General features: G+C 34.3%; 2 protein-coding genes and 2 non-coding genes across 14 annotated transcripts; 1 reads left to right on the forward strand and 3 right to left on the reverse strand.

Annotated features, from left to right (window-relative positions):
- Nucleotides 1-352: 352 nt before the first annotated feature.
- On the forward strand, nucleotides 353-3,120 carry LOC142524156 (methylesterase 17-like). Of its 2 annotated transcripts, XM_075627956.1 has the most exons (4): nucleotides 355-801; nucleotides 905-1,045; nucleotides 2,257-2,400; nucleotides 2,736-3,120. In XM_075627956.1, exons 1-4 carry the CDS (start codon nucleotides 514-516, stop codon nucleotides 3,015-3,017), a joined length of 855 nt encoding a protein of 284 aa, XP_075484071.1. In that variant the 5' UTR covers nucleotides 355-513; the 3' UTR covers nucleotides 3,018-3,120. The 2 variants fall into 2 exon arrangements, with proteins under 2 accessions (XP_075484072.1, XP_075484071.1); XM_075627957.1 differs by lacking the exon at nucleotides 2,257-2,400 and having other exon boundaries at nucleotides 353-801.
- Nucleotides 3,121-3,308: 188 nt separating this feature from the next.
- LOC142524154 (uncharacterized) lies at nucleotides 3,309-20,313 on the reverse strand. Of its 10 annotated transcripts, XM_075627954.1 has the most exons (22): nucleotides 20,152-20,311; nucleotides 20,027-20,067; nucleotides 16,208-16,363; nucleotides 15,865-16,096; nucleotides 15,661-15,763; nucleotides 15,090-15,197; nucleotides 14,292-14,473; nucleotides 11,786-11,981; nucleotides 11,302-11,565; nucleotides 9,192-9,338; nucleotides 8,845-8,923; nucleotides 8,603-8,716; nucleotides 8,352-8,521; nucleotides 7,400-7,518; nucleotides 6,358-6,483; nucleotides 6,180-6,252; nucleotides 5,824-5,883; nucleotides 5,233-5,359; nucleotides 4,955-5,069; nucleotides 4,093-4,283; nucleotides 3,864-3,976; nucleotides 3,309-3,690 (listed from the first exon to the last, which is right to left on the reverse strand). In XM_075627954.1, exons 3-22 carry the CDS (start codon nucleotides 16,266-16,268, stop codon nucleotides 3,427-3,429), a joined length of 2,844 nt encoding a protein of 947 aa, XP_075484069.1. In that variant the 5' UTR covers nucleotides 16,269-16,363; nucleotides 20,027-20,067; nucleotides 20,152-20,311; the 3' UTR covers nucleotides 3,309-3,426. The 10 variants fall into 10 exon arrangements, 9 of the variants coding, with proteins under 9 accessions (XP_075484069.1, XP_075484063.1, XP_075484068.1 ...); XM_075627948.1 differs by having other exon boundaries at nucleotides 15,865-16,363; nucleotides 20,152-20,313; XM_075627953.1 differs by lacking the exons at nucleotides 20,027-20,067; nucleotides 20,152-20,311 and adding an exon at nucleotides 16,821-17,030.
- On the reverse strand, nucleotides 19,424-19,553 carry LOC142525733 (small nucleolar RNA snoR74). The gene has a single exon (XR_012815185.1). It is a non-coding gene; the product is annotated as a small nucleolar RNA snoR74 (small nucleolar RNA).
- On the reverse strand, nucleotides 19,684-19,810 carry LOC142525732 (small nucleolar RNA snoR74). Its single transcript, XR_012815184.1, has one exon. It is a non-coding gene; the product is annotated as a small nucleolar RNA snoR74 (small nucleolar RNA).
- Nucleotides 20,314-21,181: the final 868 nt, after the last annotated feature.

Raw genomic sequence — 21,181 nt, forward strand, 5'->3', positions numbered from 1 at the left:
TATCAGTGTGATATATAAGTTCATAAATATCAGAATAGGTGACGACGGATATAATTAATTATTCTCATTTTCTTATAATACAGATAGATATTATGGATGTAGCTAGCATTGATAATTGTTTATTTGGTGTCAAATATTCTTGTCACGTTCGTCGCTGTGTCAACACTCCAGCAAAAAAAAAAACTAAAATTGCAAAGAAGTAAAGCTATTATACTAAAATTGAAATTTAATTAATTGAACGACGAAAAATAAAAATATTGCCAATTTACCATACCAATTTATAGACTTAGAAAAAGTCGTGTAAATATAATATCATGTAGGTTCGTACAATAATATAATATATACAAAATGAGAAGATCGTCTGAAATTTATATCCACCATTCTTTGTATAAATTGACCGTATACATGTGACATGTCCAAGCTTGCATGTGTACATAACACACAACTCCAAATACAAACATATATATGACAAGTTTCTCAATTAATCTGCACTTTTGAATCAGAAAACCATTAATGGGAGAAGAATTAGCAGAAGGGCTCCTAGAAATCAACGAAAACAGATTGCAAACAGCAATCACACCTACCCCGGAAGCACACTTCGTGCTGATCCATGGAATCGGTGGCGGCGCCTGGTGCTGGTACAAGATCAAGTGTGTGATGGAGAATTCAGGCCACAGAGTCACGTGTCTCGATCTCGCAAGCGCCGGAATCGACCAAACCGATCCTAACACAGTTCTCTCGTTTCAAGATTACAACAGGCCACTTGTTGAATTCCTTCAGTCCTTGGAAGATGGTCAGCAGGTTCAGAACCATTTCTGCACACGCACAGATACGGGTCTAGTGTGTGTTTTCCTGCGTGATTGGTGCATGATTGGAGATGGGTTTTTTTTTTTGGAACTTGCAGGTGATTTTGGTGGGGCACAGTGCTGGAGGGCTTAGTGTGAGCGACGCGATTCACAAGTTTGGGAGGAAGATAAAGGCTGCGGTGTTTGTCGGAGCCACCATGTTGAAATGTGGCTTTGCGAGTGATGAAGATGTCAAAGATGTAAGTTCATTTTCTCCATCTACTTCATTATACATATGCTTACTTAGTAGTACACTGCAACAATGTGTTGTCGACATATATAGTTTGAAAAATGACATTTATCGAACATTGATATTTTTTTATTTACGATATTTTCTTAAAAATTAGCTTCAAACATACAAAAAAAAAAATAGAGTTTAATAAATTAATTACCATGTCTACATTGCTATTTCACATCATAAGCTATAGGATAATAATTCCCAATTTTGATCGTCAAAAAAAGAGTCCATTTTGTTTGGTTGATAATGATAAGACTGAACAAGTGTCGTTTTATCAAAAATTATATCTTAGTTATTATAACAGATCAAAGATAATTTTTTAAAAACATTTATAATAACTCAAAACATCATGTATCGATTGCTCAAAAACTGTTGGTGAGGAAGATTAATGAAACTGTGTGAGTTACATTAAGGATTTGGATATCAAATAAAAGACAGGAAGCTAGGATAGTAAGGGATATGGAATAATTGTCAAATTTGTATATATGGTGGACATAATCAACGGACGTCATTGTGATGGCTACGTTTAATTGGACGGTTGTGATTAATTGCAAACAACTGTCAACAATTTATGCTGGTCTCTTGCTATCGTGTCTGAACAATGTACTATATATCCATGTGTTCTTACCACTCACATCTTGTTTTCTTAATTCTTACTACCTAAAAAAATCATGGATACGAATATATTTTTCTATATAATACATATATTTAGTAAAGTAAATATATTTAAATAGTTGTTTATTTAATTTTTTTTTTGAATGGATTTTGTTTTTAATTTCTTAATATATTATATTGTTTTGGTGTTTTTCTATTATTTTTCAGAAGATAATTTTGTTGAAAAGTTCTTGTTGAAATCGCCAAAAGATCTCATGACTAATAAATAAATATGTATATATAAATTTATATTATTTGAATTTAAAATTTTGAGAAATACCTAGCCCTTAATTTAATGTGAATATACCATTATAACATTTTCCTGTGCTATCATTATTACTTTTCACAAAATTTTAAAAATAATTCTTTTAGTTTGGTTTCTCAATTCACAATTACTAATAAATGTCTTGTTGTCGATATTATCGATTTTAAAATAATACAATATGATTAAATATCGGTGTTCAATGAAAATATTATTAATATTGGTGTTTAATGAGAATATTATTATTTTTATAACAGGGGGTGCCTGATGTTTCCGAGTTTGGAGAACTCGACGAGGTGTATGATTTTTGGTTCAGATTAGGACAAGATCATCCCCCAACCAGTGTAATGGTTAAAAAACAATTACAACGCAAACTTATTTACCATATGTCTCCTCAACAGGTAAAATTAACCCACGTCTATTATTATTATTATTATAAAGAAAAAATGCAAATGAGAGATTTACCATGTAACGAATCGGTTGACGTCTGGTAAAATTCAGAGATTTACCCACAACTAAATAAATTAGTGAACCCTTAACGCACAAGGATTATAAATGTGTGTAATCTAATGGTTGAGTTGATTCGATTCCATGATTCACGGCTTGGTTATATACATTCTTTGTCCATCCTTTTGTACTTAAAAAAATATATAATTCATATTCGCGAAACGAGATTTGTTTAAAAGCATACTTGTTTCAAGCTATGATTGAATAGCTCTGGTAATTTTGTTTCAAGGATTCGTGCCTAGCAGCAATGCTTCTAAAGCCAGGGCCAATTCAAGCTCTACAATCTGCTACATTTACTGAGACCGAGGATTCGGATAAAGTACCACGAATATACATCAAGACGTCGCGGGATCGAATGCTCAGATCTTATCAGCAAGACGCCATGATCAAGAAATGGCCGCCATCTGAAGTTTACGCTTTGGAAAGTGATCACAGCCCTTTCTTTTCAGCTCCACTTCGGCTGATTGAGTTGCTGGTTAAAGTTGCAGTTTCTCATGGATCTGGCGAGTAGGTGGTCTGCAATAAAATGGAAAAAATTATCCTCCCGAACTTTATATCCTTTTGAACCCTATTCATATGTTTTTTAAACGAAAATAAGATTGCAAGGGGTAGTATTATGATTTCTTATTATTCAATTGTTGAAGATAGATATCATATCAGCATTGATAAAGTTGAAATGTAAAGAAGTCTGAGAAAATGTCGATGTTATACTGATTCAATCGAATCGAACCGAAAACCGTATTTTTTATAATTCAATGTAATCGACTTGGAGCAAACTGGACTCGGGAAGACGACAAAGAAATTTTTAAAAGAAAATAATTAATTATAGGCAAGTGAGTGATGCTCATATGGACAAATTATATTATTCCCTGCAAAGGCATATATATACACACACAGGACAGTGGCTTGAACGGTCCGCATCAAACTACAACGTAATGCTTCAAGACCTGCCGAGCAAGATCAGAAGCCCCACTTTTCTTATAGATCAAGTGCAGATTATAAGCTGCTTCTCTCCGAAGATCGCAGTAGCCTCGACTTTTAGTATCTGTATCTTGATTTTCATCTGGAAGTTTTGGGATGGGCAAGTCGCTCTGATGGATTGCCAAAACCTTTTCATAATAAATAACAGCCAAAGTAACTAGACCAACGTGATGATATGCCCGAGCAATGTTAAACAACGATTCCTGCAATTGAAGTTCAAGGTCACTTTATTGCTCCACACTATGTGAAAGGGGAAAAAAACAACACATAACCGGCTTCAAAATCCTAAATCACCAGAGACAACTGAACAGATAAATACCGATTTTGAGCAAATGTTATAGACATCATTTGATCTCAAGTCTTAATACAGCCAAACCTGATTATCTTTACAAAGCCGGGCGTTGTTATGGAGGAAAGCAAGTCCTTGAAGTACAGTCTGGTGCTTGTTTTGGAGTCTGTGGCCTAGAGCTAAGTTTATCAAGGCAGTACCTAAAGAAAATGAAAAGCTTCATTAGAGCATCTCCGGAGTCACTTCAAGCAAAAAAAATACTGGCGTTTAATATCTGGAACTTTCAACGTGATGTTTTCTAGCAAAAGATTTATACCAGCACAGAGGTTGACAAGGGGATCGTCAGGCATCAGTTTATAAGCTTCCAAATATTCTCGAGCAGCTGCTTGATGTTGACTAATCATGGTAAAATGATGCCCGGAAATAAGAATTGGAGGTACAGAATCTTTGTGCTTTGTCCGCATATTATGTAGGAATTTATTGTGCTTCGAGAATCGAATACCAAATCTACAACAGGAAAAAAAATAAAAATAAAAAGAGACCAGAGGCAAATCAACAAAAATTATGTGAATGTATCAATCAAAACTTTTTTAATCATGTGCATGACATGCAAAAGATTCATCATTACAATTAGTTGTAGAGACTAAGTTTCAGTGGGTTCATAGAATGTGCATTCAAGATTGAATTGAAAGCTCAAAATTAAAACTTGATTGAATCCAATTATGGAAATTTTAAAATGGTCTGAAATCGAAGGATTTTTTTACCAAAGTGGGCCGTGGATTAACTGGGGAGAGGTTTTATGTAGCTTACTCATGTACTTCCACAATGAGAACAACTCATAACTTGGAATTACTGAGAGCACACAACTGGAAATTATCGTATACAAGCTCGAGAGTCTCATAATGCCTCCAAATAGAATTTTGCTTCATGGAAGTTTATATTACCAGCCATAAACTCACACTTTATCATGCTGAAATCGATATGTTGCTGGGGTATCTTGTTACATGTCTCACGCTGACTTCACAGTGAAATGTAAAGTGGTTAACAAGCTTAAGAGTTCTCGAACCTAGAAGGCTAAACCTTTTCAAAACACCATTAGCTGATTAACATCGTCTATTAGACGCAAATAGATATGTTTTAGCAAAACAACAATAAATGTAGAACATAGGCATTGTTACCTTGATACTGCTTTGTAGTAGCAACTCCAGGCAGCAAAGCTGTAAGGATGCTGACTGACAAGGTACCGCACGCAATCCCACCCATTTGCAGGATCAGCAAGATTATATGCTATGCCTACAAGTTCAAAGACGAGGAAATGATCTAGAACTTCTAAAAAATTACAATGCACCTATTCCCAAGTAATAACGAAGCCCCGGTCACTACTGAAATAAAAGAACCAAACATGAAGGAAGATCTACAAAAGTAGCTACAGTTATTTCATAATTTCAAGACTTACGAGCTCCAAGAGTTCGAAGCTCCTCCTTCATCTCAGTAGAAAAAGTATTGCATTCCACTTTCAAGCAAAGATTGATGATCTCTAATGCATCCCAATACCTTCTCAAGGATGATAATGACTTGCATAACTAAAGAAATTGATTTTACTAAGAAAATTTTAATCACACAACAGTGTTAATGGAAGATCATATATAAAATCAAACTCTAACCAGGGATGAACACATTTAGGAAAATATAAAGAGAAACATGTGGAAGTAATCATATGATTAAATAATATAGCACAGCATCAAGTACCACAATCAAATCTAATTCTTATCTTTAATCGGCTCTTCATATATTCTGAATATTTATTTGTTTTCAAGTTCAAATGATTTACCAAATGCCTTATGCTGTCAATGTTATCAATGCAAAGGAAATATGTTAGCAGGACCTTCAGTTCCATTCCTGTTTACTATGTATTTCTGTTCTTAAAATATGTCTGTGTTATCAGCAATTTCTTTCAAGCTACTCGATGCCTCGCCCTGCAGGCTAACAAGTAACTGAGATTCACATCATGTTTACAGATTACAACATCAAATTAAGATTGGCTCACCAAGAAATAGAGAAAAATGTTCTGAAGCCGTTTCTTGATTTTATGTTCTTTGAAGGCAATCTGACAAATAAATACATAATTGCACAAGAGAGATAATATAGGGCAAAACAGCTCTAATTACAAGTTTTTCCCTTCTTCCTCTCAAGTTCTATCTTATCCTAGTGAACTTGATCAGCCCCAGTAAGTTTTTAGGTCTACCGATATTAAATGCCAACATGATCCAGTAACATTGATACCTGGTGCAGGTTCACTGGAACATGGGCTGTTGAAACAGATAGGAGAGACAAAACCAAACTTTGAAAAAATGAGACAAAGGGTCGGTAGAGTGGGAAGAAGATGGTGAATTGGAGGCTTACGTCTAAAATCAGATGATGATGCCCTTCATCTTTTAGAAGATCTGGCAAAGGGGGTTCCAGAAACAATCGCTGAACCAGTTATTAATTGCATCAAAATGAAAAACAGGTGAGTAGGTCATATCTATATAATCCAAAAGGGAACAATTATAATTTAATCAGGTCACGGTTTTGATTCCTTACTGGAGATTCTTCATCCGAATCATCACTCTCCCAATCAATTCCAGCAGCCAACGCTGCAGCCCTTTTTGCTTCCTTTATTGCATCTTTCCTCCGAAGCAATTTCTTTGCCCTGCTGGCTTTAGACCTATTCCAACATTAAAACTATAATCACATAGCAGTAGCTATTTTCTCTGACAGCTTCCATCCTTATAGGAACATTCATTAAATTATTTAACACGCAGATGTAACATCTTCAAGCCATAACATGTTTAGGGTTGACTCACACTAGCAAAGTATTTTCCAACATCAAGGAGTCAAAGCATGACTAATGCAAAAAAAGATCGCAATTCATTCTTTTTAACTCTTATTGTTTACTCCTGCTGACGTACACATCTCGAGTCGGTATATAGATTGGATGTCGTCATAGAAGGACATCGCATCCCAAAGCAAATATATGGAGCATAAACAATTATGAGGCAGCTACTTTTAGAAGGGCTAAGAAAAGCCACGTATAGAATTCAGCCACTAGAGCATACTGAATTCAATTTTTGTAAGCCACAGCTAGGCCCACCATAAATTTTGGTCAGGACTTGGGATCAGCACATTGACAAAGGAAAAATTGTAAATTCCCCTTTTTGGCATTTCGGAATCCATATTTAGGAGAATTGCTGCAGACAGAGACAATATCGCCCATGTAAAGGATGGTCTAGTTACACGTCAATAGTAATAAACTAACATACAATTGCCAATTAGATTAATAGTGAATTATAGAACTAAACTATAACAAATGAATGTAGATTTACCAAGTATTCTGTCTCATCATTGCCACTATTCCAACTTAAAATGCTGCCTGATACTACGATTTTATTAACATGAAGAAAATTATGTCCCACTGGCAGGTAACTGTAGTTACAACTAGCAAGGATCGAATGATCACTATTATTTACTCCTCTTAAGTATCTAATATACCTATCCATGGATTGATTGATTGATTGGTCAATCGATGGATAGATAGGTAATTAAGGCATCAAACTAGAAATGTGTTCAGCCAAAAAACTCACAAATCTGCAGATGAGGCTACGGGCCTAAATCTGTGAAATACACGGCCAGTCTGATGATCGTCCAGTACTTTAGCCCTCTCTGAAAGAACACTTCTAGACAATCGTTTCCTGGGCTTAACCTGATTCCAAATGAAGATTTGAAACTCTAAAATTATTATGGTACTCCTAAATATTAAATGTGCCATCAAGAATGGAACACAAATCAACAAATGTAGGGCATAATCGCCACGATGTATCTAATCTAATATGAAGGCTCTGGTTCCGTCGCAGAGAATTAAATAGGATTGAAGGCTCTGGTTCCATCCCACACCTAAGGTCACGAATGAAATTTTTTGTGTCCAAATAAAATTTTATATTTTGTCATTTGCTATGTAATCTTTTTTTATTGGGCAACTTCTAGATGCACAATTCCCTACCAGAAACAGAGAGATAAATTAGCAACTTGCGGATGTTTTTGCAATAATGTAACTCTTCACATCCAAACAGAAAAACCTTTTCTCTTGGGAGTGAATAATTTGGAAGAACTGCCATTTGGATCCCTTCAGCTAATGTGACAGTAATTCTGAAATTTCAAGATTTGCAGCAGCATGAAATGTGAACTCTATGAGATCTGAAGTACTTGGTATGCTTGGATTAAGAAAAATAAGATGACTTTTACAATAATCTAATTCATCACAGGTTCTCGACAATAAGTATCTAGCTTAGAAAGTAGAAAGAACCATTGATGGCGAAGCCTTCAACCGTGTGTAGCAAGGATGGAGAATTGATATATTGATTTACTTTTGTACTGCTACTCATATAACTGAAGGTAGTTCTTTCAAAACATTCATAAATTAACAAACAAGATACAACTTTATCCACAGAAGTTTCATTTCAAGTCAGCTGACAATGGAAAAAAGAACACAGATGGGTAGAACATAGACCAGGGAGAGGGGATGTAATTTAACGTTACCTTTCGCCGAACTGATTCAAGAAACAAAGTCTCGCGAATTACAGGAAAAATTACATCTACGAAAGCCTCACAAGACCCTTTAGCTTTATAAATTTGAGAAAGCTTTAATTTTATTCTCCCACAATGCCACCATGCTTTAGACACATCTGAATTTGGGGCAGGAGTTGATTCTGAAAATAAAACACCACTTACTAGGAAAGTGATAAATGATAAGATGTCCTATTAAAAAAGGCCAAAAGAGAGAAGTATACCTGCTTCTACCGGAGGTGACAGCACAGAGATTGCTTCATCTTCTCTACCGTCTTCAAGAAGAAGAGATGACAAAGTCAACCGAGCATCAACACCATCATTAAGTTTTTGAATAGCTGAACACAATTTAAATTGATCATATACTTCAGTGAAACAATACAAAAGTAGGGTACAAGATACAACGTGAAGCATAGAAAAGACCAGGCAATTACAAGTTTTAGACTTCGTTATTTGATTCACTTACCTTTGTGATAATATTCAATAGCTTGAGCTCTTTTCTTCAAAGAAACACAACACCTGGCGATTTTCAAATGTAAATAGCCCTAAATTTAAGATGAATTGAATACAAAAAGCCCTTAGTCAGTATCATCCTAGTGCTCTAAGATACTTCTCTGAAGACATTCAGATGCATAAGTTATTGCACTAGCAAAATAATAATAAGCAGCAGCACTAGCAAAAAAATAATAAGAAGCATCATGGTTATGATCATCAAAAACATTGAAGAAACAAGCACTGACAATTTTGTTTGGCTTGATAATATTTTATCAAAAAAAGGTACTAAATATCATGAGAATATTTGATTTTCCTTACATTATATTTATTCCCCTCTCCTTCGAACATCATATAGTACTTCAATGCAGATTCATATTGATCAACAGTCATTAGTGAGTCTGCAACATCCATGATTAACTGAGGGTGAGCAGATGCGTGCTCTGCTTGTAACGCACTGAATAAAGCCTGCGATGCAATTTTGCATGGATCGAGAAAATGTATAACATTGAATTGATTGGAAAATCAACTTTATCAAGGAAGGACAAGAATAAATAGCAAATACACTGGTTCTCTGTTCAAACTCCTTTCCTAATTAAAACTATCAGCATGTTTTTGTTGATTGCAAGCAAATATTTTCTACCAGCACATGCAGGAAACATGAGTAAAAGCAAAAAAAAGGTTCAAATTGCATATGACTTATTCAGAAACCAAACACTTCACCATCTCACAGCTCAGGTACTTGACGCAAACATACCTATAGCTTTTCAAAAACCTAGAGAGTGACAAAAGATTAATTTCTTTTTTTTATAAGAAGCTCAATTTTATTAAAATTTATTGAAAGTTACACTATAGGCGGATAAGATATCCGCAAGACAAAAGACCGTAAAAAATCATTAATATCAATAAAAACACAATTTCCAATCCCTGACTATTTCCGAAATAGTTAAATGCTTGAATTCAGCTATCTTTGTAGACCATGTTGCCACCATAAGTTTTATTCTCTTCCACACGATATCGCAAAATTTTGCCTCATCGTTGAATATTCTTCTATTCCTCTCTAGTCAAACCGACCAAAACATGCAGTGAATGACATCATTCCAGAATATCCGACATCTCCTACCATTAGGTAAACCAGGTTCGATCAAAAACATATCCCGCGCCGCTCTCGGAAAAATCCACTCCAACCCTATCTCCCGTAGTACTCTGCACCATATATTCCTCGGATATGCACAGTGAATAAGTATATGATCTTGATTCTCATCTTTTTTCCGATAGAGCATACACCAGTTCGGGCATAATACACAAGTAGGCCATCTCTTTTGTAAGAGACACAAGTCGGTAATTTTCCTAGCGCCACGATCCAAGAAAAAACTTGAACCTTATGTGGGGTTGGTTCTCACCAGATATTATTAATGAATTAATTTCTCAATCTAAAAAATGCATACAAGTGAATTAAAAATTTAAAAGTCCAGACACAATCGCAGTCCTACTTGAGATTAAAACCACAAAAGAATCGAGAAAGAAGTTAAATTATACGCAAAAGAATCTGAAATAATGGATAGTGACAAGCTGCATAATACAACATTACAAATGTGATATTGCTCAAAGATTGTTAAAACCACTCCTATTAGGTTATCATTGCAAAAAAAAAAAACGTCATGTTCATAACTACATCGGAAGTAGTAAATTTTAATTTCATGATTACTAAGTATTAGAGATTTTATTCTTTGTAGCATTCAGATATGGATTGAACTAGCAAGGCCATGATTCAGCGTTGGGCCCTATCCGGTTGGTTACTATATGCGACTGTTTTGAGGATTATGAAGATGGCTACTAAGAGACACTCACGGAAGGTCAATCTCAACCTGTCTCAGTCCTGTAACCTGGCAAAGGTCTTACTCTTTCTATATTTTGGGAAATAATGAGAAAAACTAGTAGAAAATATACCAAACACGAATCCTAACAAACCTAGGAAAATCCTAATGAAGTATAAACTGGTATGATACGTTCTCTGACTTTAAACAGCAGACTCTTGAATAGTAAGCATTAGGGTTTGTTTGTGTAACAATTATTGCAAAGTTGAATTGTTCGATGGAGGTAATAAGATTCATAAGACCACATAAATGCACATGTATGGTTTGTGTTTTGATTCCAAAGTAATATAGCCAAAATCTACCTGACTAATTCACGGGTTTCACCCATCAATAAATGCAGACAAGTTTATTTACGAATATTTCAAAAGTACTTACATGGCTATCACCAATATAAACTGCCCAGATAATTATACTTTGTTGCGATTAAAAGTATCTCCACGTGTCCCTTATATATTAGTGGTTTAACATATGACTAAACAAGGAATTATCGGGATAATGTGTTACAATAAGGTAAGATAGTATTAAGAAAGTGGCAATATTAGGCACAGACAAACCTCTGCTTTCTCCATTTGTCTCAGATGAACATGGCAAATTCCAGCCTTGATCATTAAACTTAATGGAATTTCTTTTCCAGCAGAGTGAACCTTCTGTGTATGTTCGATATGGTCAAGAACTTTGGCATATGCATTGCTTTCCATGAGTATTGAAGCTAACATATCTATTAAACTTAGAACAGGATCGTCTATGTGATTGTGATTCCTGAGATGGTCCTCCAGAATACAGACTGCTCGCTCATTTTGCCCACATTTTTGGTAAAGCTGAAACAAGAAAGAAAATTCAAGTTCATTTCTGACTTGGAAAACCTCTCACTCGTCTGTGATAATATAATATGATAAAAAGGAGTTGAAATCAGTAATAATCTCTACATGATCATTGCTGCTGATAAAAAAAATTTAAGTACTTGTACTTCAGTTGAACTCAAGTAAATAAATTTGCTGTTTCAAAGAGCAAAAAATCAACAATCAAATCAATTCGAACCTGTGTAGCTTTTCTAAGAACTTCAACATTATCAGGATAAAGGCGTGAGATTTGCTCATACGAATCAGCAGCCTTTTGATGCTCTCCAAGCTCAAGAAAGAGAGATGCTCGCTGAAACTGAAGATCAATGTCTTCAGGATCTGCTGTTATAGCTTTGCCAAGACAGTAGTTTGCCTGCTTTTTGTCCCCAAGTTCTCTGCAGGTAATGTAAATCGGAAGTCAACAACTCACTTAATCTGAGAATTTTAACCCAACTTGGGTAAAAGAAAGCACATTCAACAGAACTTTGGATACTAATCAAGCAAGCAAACACAATTTGGATACTAATCATGCAAGCAAACACAAATTTTACATTTGGAAGCATATGTATTTAATGTGAACAAATGGATCCAATATTGCTTTATATATGGAATCACAAAATTACTAACCACGACTGTACAAAGGCATCATTTTTTTATATGAAACAAGATTTTATAAGATTAAGAAAGATAATACAAGGAGGCGGATAAGATATCCGCAATTAGCAAACAGTAGTCCATACTTTCGTCAAAAACAAACAAGTCTCCAATCCCTGACTATATCGGAAATATTAAAATGACCAAGTCTGCCAACTTTTTTGACCAAGCGGCCACTCTAAATCTGATTTTCTCCCACAACTCGTCACAAGAGTCTTCCTTGTTGTTGAATATTCTTATATTCCGCTCCAGCCAAATGGACCAAAACACACAATGGATGATCTCATTCGAAAAAATCTTACACTTCCTGCCGTTAGGTAGACTCAAATCTATAAGAAACATACTCGCGCCGATGACCGATCTAGGAAAAATCCACTCCATCATGAATCATAGAGCCCACTTAGAATTGAGTTAAATGTAGACCAAATCCATTTGGGCGACATTTTGTTAGCTCTAATAACTAGTTTAGACTTTACATTTTTTTTCATCAAAATGTTTAATGTTCTAATCAACTGCTCACACAGACTCAGAGTATATTTTGTTAGCTCTAATGACTAGTTTAGACTATACATATTTTTTTTCATCAAAATGTTTAATGTTCTAGTCAACTGTTCACACAGAGATAAGTTAGTAAATTATCCGTCTCTACTTTCTACTTCCCTTCAGAAAAATTCTTATTTCTTCAAAAACATACCAAGGCAAAATTATAGCATAAAATTGTAGAAATCTCAAGCCTTTTCAACTGTGGCATAAGGGCGTCAATGCTATCCAAGGTCATCACTTTACTTTGCAATTCATATCAAAGCAACTCTTCCTGGTACATTTTGCATTATTTTCATATCTGATTATGTTTTCACACACGGAGCATCGTAAGTTGAATGCAACATGAAATTCTCAGAATAAAAAGGCTCGGCGTTCATCTCTGCATGAAAAAGGTTCTTTTGAGACAGTTACATATGAAAATACTCACAAATAATTTTGGACACAAACTGTACAATCAAATGAGCATTTGGTCCTCGTGCATCTCGTTATACAATTATAAAACCTTTATCTTGCAAAGGAAAAAAGCACTCTTCCATTATCATGTTGTTTCTTTTTTCTCAAAAATTACAGGTATCAGCAACAGATCCTGTTTCAACCTAGTATCAAACAGACAAAATCACAATTGACCCCTCAAGGAGTCTGGAACACCCCAAGAAAGACTGCAGATGTGATTAGAACTTCTCACCTGAATCTAGCTTATTAATTTGTGGTTCAACCCAATATTTTGCTTAAACCTACAACCATTGAGTTGAAACATTTCGTAATTGAAGATATACTACATATCAACCCTGCTTGTTTGGACCCACATCTCGTTCCATAAAAAAGGAGCCTTCCAGATCTAGCTACATTAAATTTAATCTATTTGGCCTGAAATTTTTTAAAAGAATTGGAAAAGGCTTTTTTTTTTTTGATAGGAAACTAAAATTTATTAGAATATTTAAAGATTACATGTTAAGTGCGGATGAGTATTCCGCCACAAAGTTACAAGCATCAACGACAATATATGGCCATAAAACTAGTTGCTTTTGTTAGATGTTTGTATATTTTATTGTTAGTGAGTGAACCCCAACTATGGTCCTACATAATCATCGGTTGTGGCCATAAAACTAGTTGCTTTTGTTAGATTCTGATTTATGAAATGTGTGTCAGTTCTTGATTTCACACATTCTTCAATACATTACAACATAATCTCACGTTTCACTGTGGCGACAACCCATGTCTAGAAAAATCACTCATGGAGCAAAGTATGAAGAATGAAAAAGATTGCATGAATATGACATTATGACTAAAAGCAAATGTGCTACAACATATTTAGTTGGTATTAAAACTTAGCTGAATAGTGATTGATCATGCAAACAACATTAACGCAAATAAGTTAAGAACAAAATGCAATTTTATAGAACGATGGAAATTGTAATCACAAACATGTAAGCGCAACAAATGGAATAAACAATTAGTTAACCAAAACATTCAGAGGCTGATTGATGAAACTAAGAGAGGTAACTTACATTGACCAGGTGACAAGGAGTTTCCACAAAGAAGCATCTCTCGGAGTCAAATGTGCTGCAATCATATAGAAATTCAAGGCCTTCTTCCTATCATTCATTGCCTTATAAATAAGTCCAAGCTGATGGTATGGAGCAGACAGATTCGGAGCAAGGCGAATCACTTCTTTCAACACACATATGGCCTACAATATAGAAATATAAGCAGAAATAGAAAACACAAATTGAGTCAATCCATAGAAATACTCTAGCAATATCAGAAATCACTAATTATCAAGAAAGAGAAGGTATTGTGCTCAACTTAGGAAGATAACTGATTCCTTTTACCTACATACACAAACAAACAATGAACCAAGCAATGGCATTCCATAACAAATGTCATAAAAATGGAAAGAGACAACAAGGACTAAGGATACCGACCCAAACCAGCATCAATACTTTTGCATTTAGAACATAAGAAACTAATCAAAAATCCATAAGGTCATTATTGCCTAATTTATAGAGAGCCAACAAAATTTGCTCATAGCCTAGGACATTTACAGAGAACATAAGTTCATTGTTTTAGAAATCAAAAATTAGCATGCATGATACAGCAGAAACTTCACACATTTCTCAAGAAAATGAAAATCCCAAGTCAGTTTACAACTCCAAAAATCAAAACAAAACTGCTACTATTCCATCTTCATTGGCAGAAATTTAATGGGAAAAGGTCCCATAATGCATTGGAATATGGAAAACTGGAAGACAAAAAGCATTTATTAACAATATTGGAGACAGACGGTGCAGTGAGAGAGGATATACCTCTTCAAAATGGCCATATGCATAGTGGAGTGTTGCATCACCAAGTTTTCGAGTCACCTCTGGATTGACTTTGTTCTTTGATCCCTTTTTCCTTCCCCTTTTTTTAGACTGATATCAGTGCCAAAATTGAATGTGTAAATACTCTCATAGAGTAACATATTAATCTTAAGGAAATTTTAACGATACCAAATATACTTCATTTCAATTATGCAACAATGAGCTTCAGGCTTCTCTCCAAAAAACATTAAAGAGACACCAAGAAAGAAAATATATGAAAGCCTACAATTCGGATTTCAAGTTGAGAATCAAAAGGGCGCCATGAATTCCCAGTTTATAGTGCAATGGCACAACCAGAAATCATTGTAAACAGTGAGAGGGTAGCGGTACTCAAGTGTATATCCCAACTTTATGATAAGGAACCAAGATCGATCATTCCATTTATGTTAAAACGAAGTTTCAAGAAAATATCACAAGATATCGCTATACAGGGAAATCATAAATTAAAAAATGATCGGATACACGTATTGAGAAACACACTGGAGTTTAAACAACGTAAGAAACTTATGGATACCTTTGTTGACTTTTTCTTCATTCCAAAGTTGAGGGTCTCCATTATTTCCTCAAAGCTTGCTCCAAGAAACTCCTCCTGCCTAAACCTTTTCGCTGGAATTTCACTAATTTTTTAAACGAGAAAAAAAAATTATTGATAAACATAGAATTGTGAAATCAAGCAAAGCAAAATGAACTATGTCACAGCTAAAAATATATTACATACCATATTTCGTGATCAAGAGTGCGGCGTTTCTTGGCTGCCAGGATCTCATAGTCATTTTGTATCTGTTCAAGTCGCTGATAGGGTTGAAGTTCAGAGGCATTGTCCTCTTCGACAAATGTCATAGGGTCCATTTCCCCTTGAAACAGGAATGTGCACTCTTCATCATCATCATCAGTGGAATCGCCTTCTTCACAAGTCTCATTGATTTCAACATCTTGTTCTGATTCTAGTTCTGATTCCATAGGGTTTTCAACGACATTAAATTGCATACTCGTGTCAGGAAATAAAATTGGGTTATTTATAGAGCTGCAATCCATAGTAGAAATTCCCCCGGAGCCCTCACCATGATTCCTCGCATCATAGGCATCCACTGTTGATTTTTTGTCCTCGTGCTCAGCCCCCATTCCGAACTTCAATACCACCACTTCTATTACAAAAACTTAACCACCAAATTCTAATGTATAGCTGACAAGTTTTCTTGTATTACTTGTGCAATGCTCTGTATAAAAAATAAAAAACTGTGGTGATGCGGTATCACCTTATTGTAACTGAACAGCAAAGAATGAAGTTTGTTTCAGATAAGTCTCACTTCACATGACATACAGTAAAAACAGGTAAAAAAAAATAGAGAATAAATAGAGCAATGGAGTTTGGATATTATGGTTTCAACCTAGCATGTAATTTTAGACTTGGGTGATTTAGGTTCGTCTAGGAAATTAACTACCCGGAAACCAACTTTACAGGGAGGTACCACAACTTCAGAAGAAATATGTCAACTCTTCTCACAAAAAGAAAATTAATGAATGATCTCCAATGAATTTTGAAAATCTAAACATGATTAAAATCATGCAAATTTTCAATACTAAATACAGTTACTTCTTCATTGCTTCTCCATAACTCCGAAATAAGGAATAATAACAAAGAATCATACAAACTAGAGCAAGAATCAGCAATACCTAGATAAGGTGATTTCCTGCCCTGATTCTGGAGCTAAGTTTCTACCTTGTTAACGGCGGTGATGAGTGACAGGTGAAGCGTGAAAACTGAGGCTTGAAACGAGCAGGGTGAGGCGGCGGCACTATTACGCCGATGACAACCACTGGCAGTAGCAACGCGCCTCAACGGAGAAGGCGACGGAAAAAGTGTGTCGATTTATTAGAACAGACGGAGAAGATATAATATTGTCTTTATTATTATAAAACGTGTTAATTTTGGATAGATTTGGGCCGATAGCCCAAGTTCAAATATCTTGCCTTATTTTGGCTGAGAAGCCCAGGCCCAAAATCATGGTCTACCTGGTTATGAGCAAGGCGATCCATTTGCAGGTGGAATGTGATATTTGAATTAACATAATTTTTTATTAATCTGAAATTTTAAGTTAATTCAAGGGTGCAAAACAATATCGTTTTCAAAATATTTTTTTATAAAATCATTAAAATTTTATTAAAATTAACTTGCAATAATTTTTGTTATTAGATTTTTATTATCACTTCAATTCTTATCATATATGGCAATAAAGATGATCATTAATTACTAATTAGTAGCTCATTATGTCAAGTACTTCATCCCATTGTTGAAATTAATATGTAAACGCAAGGGAATCTTAAATTGTTTCTTTGGCATCGAACGAAAAACATTACTATGTGTTATGCGTAAGTATATAATTACTGACAATCGGCATGCAATACGTGCTTGTACAATCAATTTTAAATTAACAGTGTGTCTAATGTCATGGAAAAAATGAGATTTTGCGAAATTTAGAATTGAAATATCATCTTAATGTTTGGAACGACGGAATTTCAAAATCGAATTGGTATTTGATGATATGACGGAATTTGATGAGATTCGATTTAACTAAATAAAATCCTTATAAAATTGATGAGATTTAATGAGCTATGGAAAATATGAAAGTTGTTTTTACTTATAACTTTGTATATTAAATCGTTGGGTTGAGAAAGACAAGTAATATTGATTTTGATGATAACAAAACTTGTTCTTGTGTTTCCAACATATATATTTAAGTGTGAAGTTGATATTCAAGATAAAACCAGAAACTCGAATTTAGCAAAACTGAAAATCTGGCAAGCTTCAGTCTACCAATGATATCTCCCAGCTTAGTGATGCAAATGACCAGTCGTCAAACAACTGAATAGAAAATTCAATTTGAGACAAGTCGTATTTCACGTCAATTGGGCTAAATCGAATGTTATCTAGGCCAAACTGACGGTTAAAGACCAAACTGATTGCATGAAAACAGCAATCAGTTGGATATGAGCAGTTGCAGTATTTTGGTCGGCCTGATCAGCTCACTTATCCAAATGAAACAATTCAGTATGTGTTACGAAGCTAATACAATGATCTAAAAATCATATTCACAAATCAAAGTCTGAATTAGAGTGTAAGATATTGATAAATGACTATAAAGATACGAATTATGCGCAGACTGAAATCGGCAAAGTTGATTTCAGCAAATCTCATCAATTTGGTTCAGTTGAGCGGGTCAGTTGAGCAAGTTGAGTTGAGCAGGGTTAGTTGAGCAGATTAGCAAAACTGACATCTTAGAAGAGGAGCAAAATTGAACCAGTTGAGCAGGAGCCAAACTGAACCAGCTGACCAGGAGCCAAACTGAATGACCAGTTTAGGATCAAGAAAAATATCCATCAAGGCAGAAATGACTGTTTGAATATCAGAAAAGTACATAAACTTTCAAACAGTCGTATTTTTGTATCTAACTTATATATCATTGTTGTAGCCTATAAATACCACATCTTGAAGATCAAATACATGTTTTGAAAAGAGATTCAAAGCATGGACAACCTACATGAAGAAATTTGCTAGAATGAGAGCAAGTCCAAGTGCGAGGATACATTTGAGATAAATACAGTGTAATGGATTAAATCCACACACAAAATCACTCACGCATATACATAAGAGTTAAGCTTCTTTTTTCTTTTTAACCGCATATTGCCTTTCCCCAATCTTGGCTAAGTTGAGTTGGGTGAGTCTTCACACAAAGATATTAAAGATTGTGTTTAAAGTCTTGGCATAAGAGACGTTAAACATTATGTGGATTGTGAGGTTATGAGTGACCTACAATCGAGAGTGTGTTACGAGCTTCAATTAGACAAAAGATAAGTCCTAAGTTGAAATGAGTTTGTACAAGGTGTTGTATAAATCAAAGTCTTCTAGTGGATACTTCCCAAGAGGAAAAATGGATGACGTAGGAGTTCTTAATATCTGAACATACATAAACAAATTCGTGTTTATTTATTTATTGCATTTACTTACCATTTCTATTGTTTTAAAAATGAATTGTTGAAGCATTTTAGGTGTCCTTCAAATACCAAAATATTGCATACCAAATGTTTGATAAAATGTTTCAACTAAAAATGTTTCTACACATTCAACTTGCATATCTTTTAAATGTTTTACCAAAATGTTTAATCGGTTTCACGAAGAATTATTTTGAATGTCTAACTCATAGTTTAATGCTGCACGAACAAATGTACCATCTGCTTACAAGATAAAAAAATCTCCTCTTGCCGAAATATACTTTTAAACTTGTAGCATTATTTACCGAACCAATAATCATTATATCTCAAAAGGTTCACCTAATAACATTGCAATTTTCTGTTCCTGAAGTTTACGAGGTAACTGTTCAATAAAAGACAACAGATCCCTGCTTTTTTCATCAGGTAAGTACCAACTACTAAGGTAGTACATGTTCGACCAATTCCTATCACCTTCACCAACGAACGTATTTTTAAATTAAAATTTTCCCTTGAATGCTAAGTTAATTAATTGATAGCATAAAATCATCAATGTAGCATCGTTTACTGAACCATCAGTCATTGGAATGACTCAAGAGGTTCACCCAATAACATTGCAAATCTTTTGTCCCTTACGAGAGACTTGTTCACGAAAGGAAACAAGTCCCTGCTTTTTTCATCAGGTTAAACTTCGTAATCGACCCAATACTCAAATACAAATAATGGACCTCGATTAACAGCGAGTATTCAAAAATCATGACACACAGCTCATGCACACACAAATTTCAAAACTTTAAACAAAGTTGACTAAGAAACAACACAATCCAATTCATAAATCTACACAAAATAAAAAATATGGAAAAAAAAAAACCAACCAAAAAAAAGAAACATACCTTGAAATTAACTCGGAGATCAGATCCCCTAGATTTGCAGGCTGCGGATTGACACATAACAAATGAGAAGAAACACTTCCAAGAAAAACCATGATTTAAATCTTGCCACAAAACGAAAAACCTACATTTCGTGGCGTTATCAGGCTCTCTCGAGTACTTCACCTGTCAAGAAATTAATAACGAATAAAATTGAAAGTTAAATATTAAACGATAAACTTGTAGATTGCTGTCAAGAAATTAATAGCGAATAAAATTGAAAGTTAAATATTAAACGATAAACTTGTAGATTGTGTGCTGTAGTCAGCGAGGGAAGGCACCGGTGAAGGCGAAGTAAGAGCGAGAGGGTCTTCGTTTATATACCTCGCCTAAGATCTAAGTGGGTCATAATGGGCTGCTTGGGCGAAATAATTATATTTTATTGAAGTTCCAGACTTGGGCCTGCAGGCTCAGAATTAAGCCCAATTCACGTGTATGACCCAACTAATTATTCTTTAAAAAAAAAAAACCAACAAAAAATTATTCTAAAAAAAGTAGTAATAATAACAAAAATTTGACGAAAATTAATTAAAATATCCAAATTTAAAAAGAATGATTTATAGTTATTATATTATGTTATTGTGAATTTGGAGGGTAACATATATTTTAGAAGTGAATAATTTTTTTTAAATTCACATGTATTTTTATTAGGGAATGCAGAAAATCAAGAAAACAGGTAACAAAATTTCATTGATCATTAATATGGTTACCTATTGTTTAGAATATAGTTTCTTATTTCGAAACAAAATTTGATGCAAAAAACGTGATTTTATTCAAATTTCAAAATGTTTGAAATTCAGAGTTTATGTTATATTGGAAGTGCGTGCTATTATTTATCTCGTTCGAAATGGGAAAAAAGGAAAGAAAATGAAATATAGATTAATTAAGTTGACTGTTTTAAATAAAACAATCAAAAAATAATATGTAGATATCTTGATTAAATTGTAAATATATATTTGATGGAATAACACGTTTATTATAAATAAATAATAAGGAGAATTCTAATAATATTTTTCAGTGTAATGTTTGAATGTATGCACTGGACATAATTTATTTATTTTGTATAAAATATGTTCCATCATCTATCACTTTACTCTTATAAAACAAGAGAGATAGATA

The sequence above is a fragment of the Primulina tabacum genome, chromosome 14 (assembly GCF_025594145.1).
Source record: "Primulina tabacum isolate GXHZ01 chromosome 14, ASM2559414v2, whole genome shotgun sequence".
Lineage (NCBI taxonomy): Eukaryota > Viridiplantae > Streptophyta > Magnoliopsida > Lamiales > Gesneriaceae > Primulina > Primulina tabacum.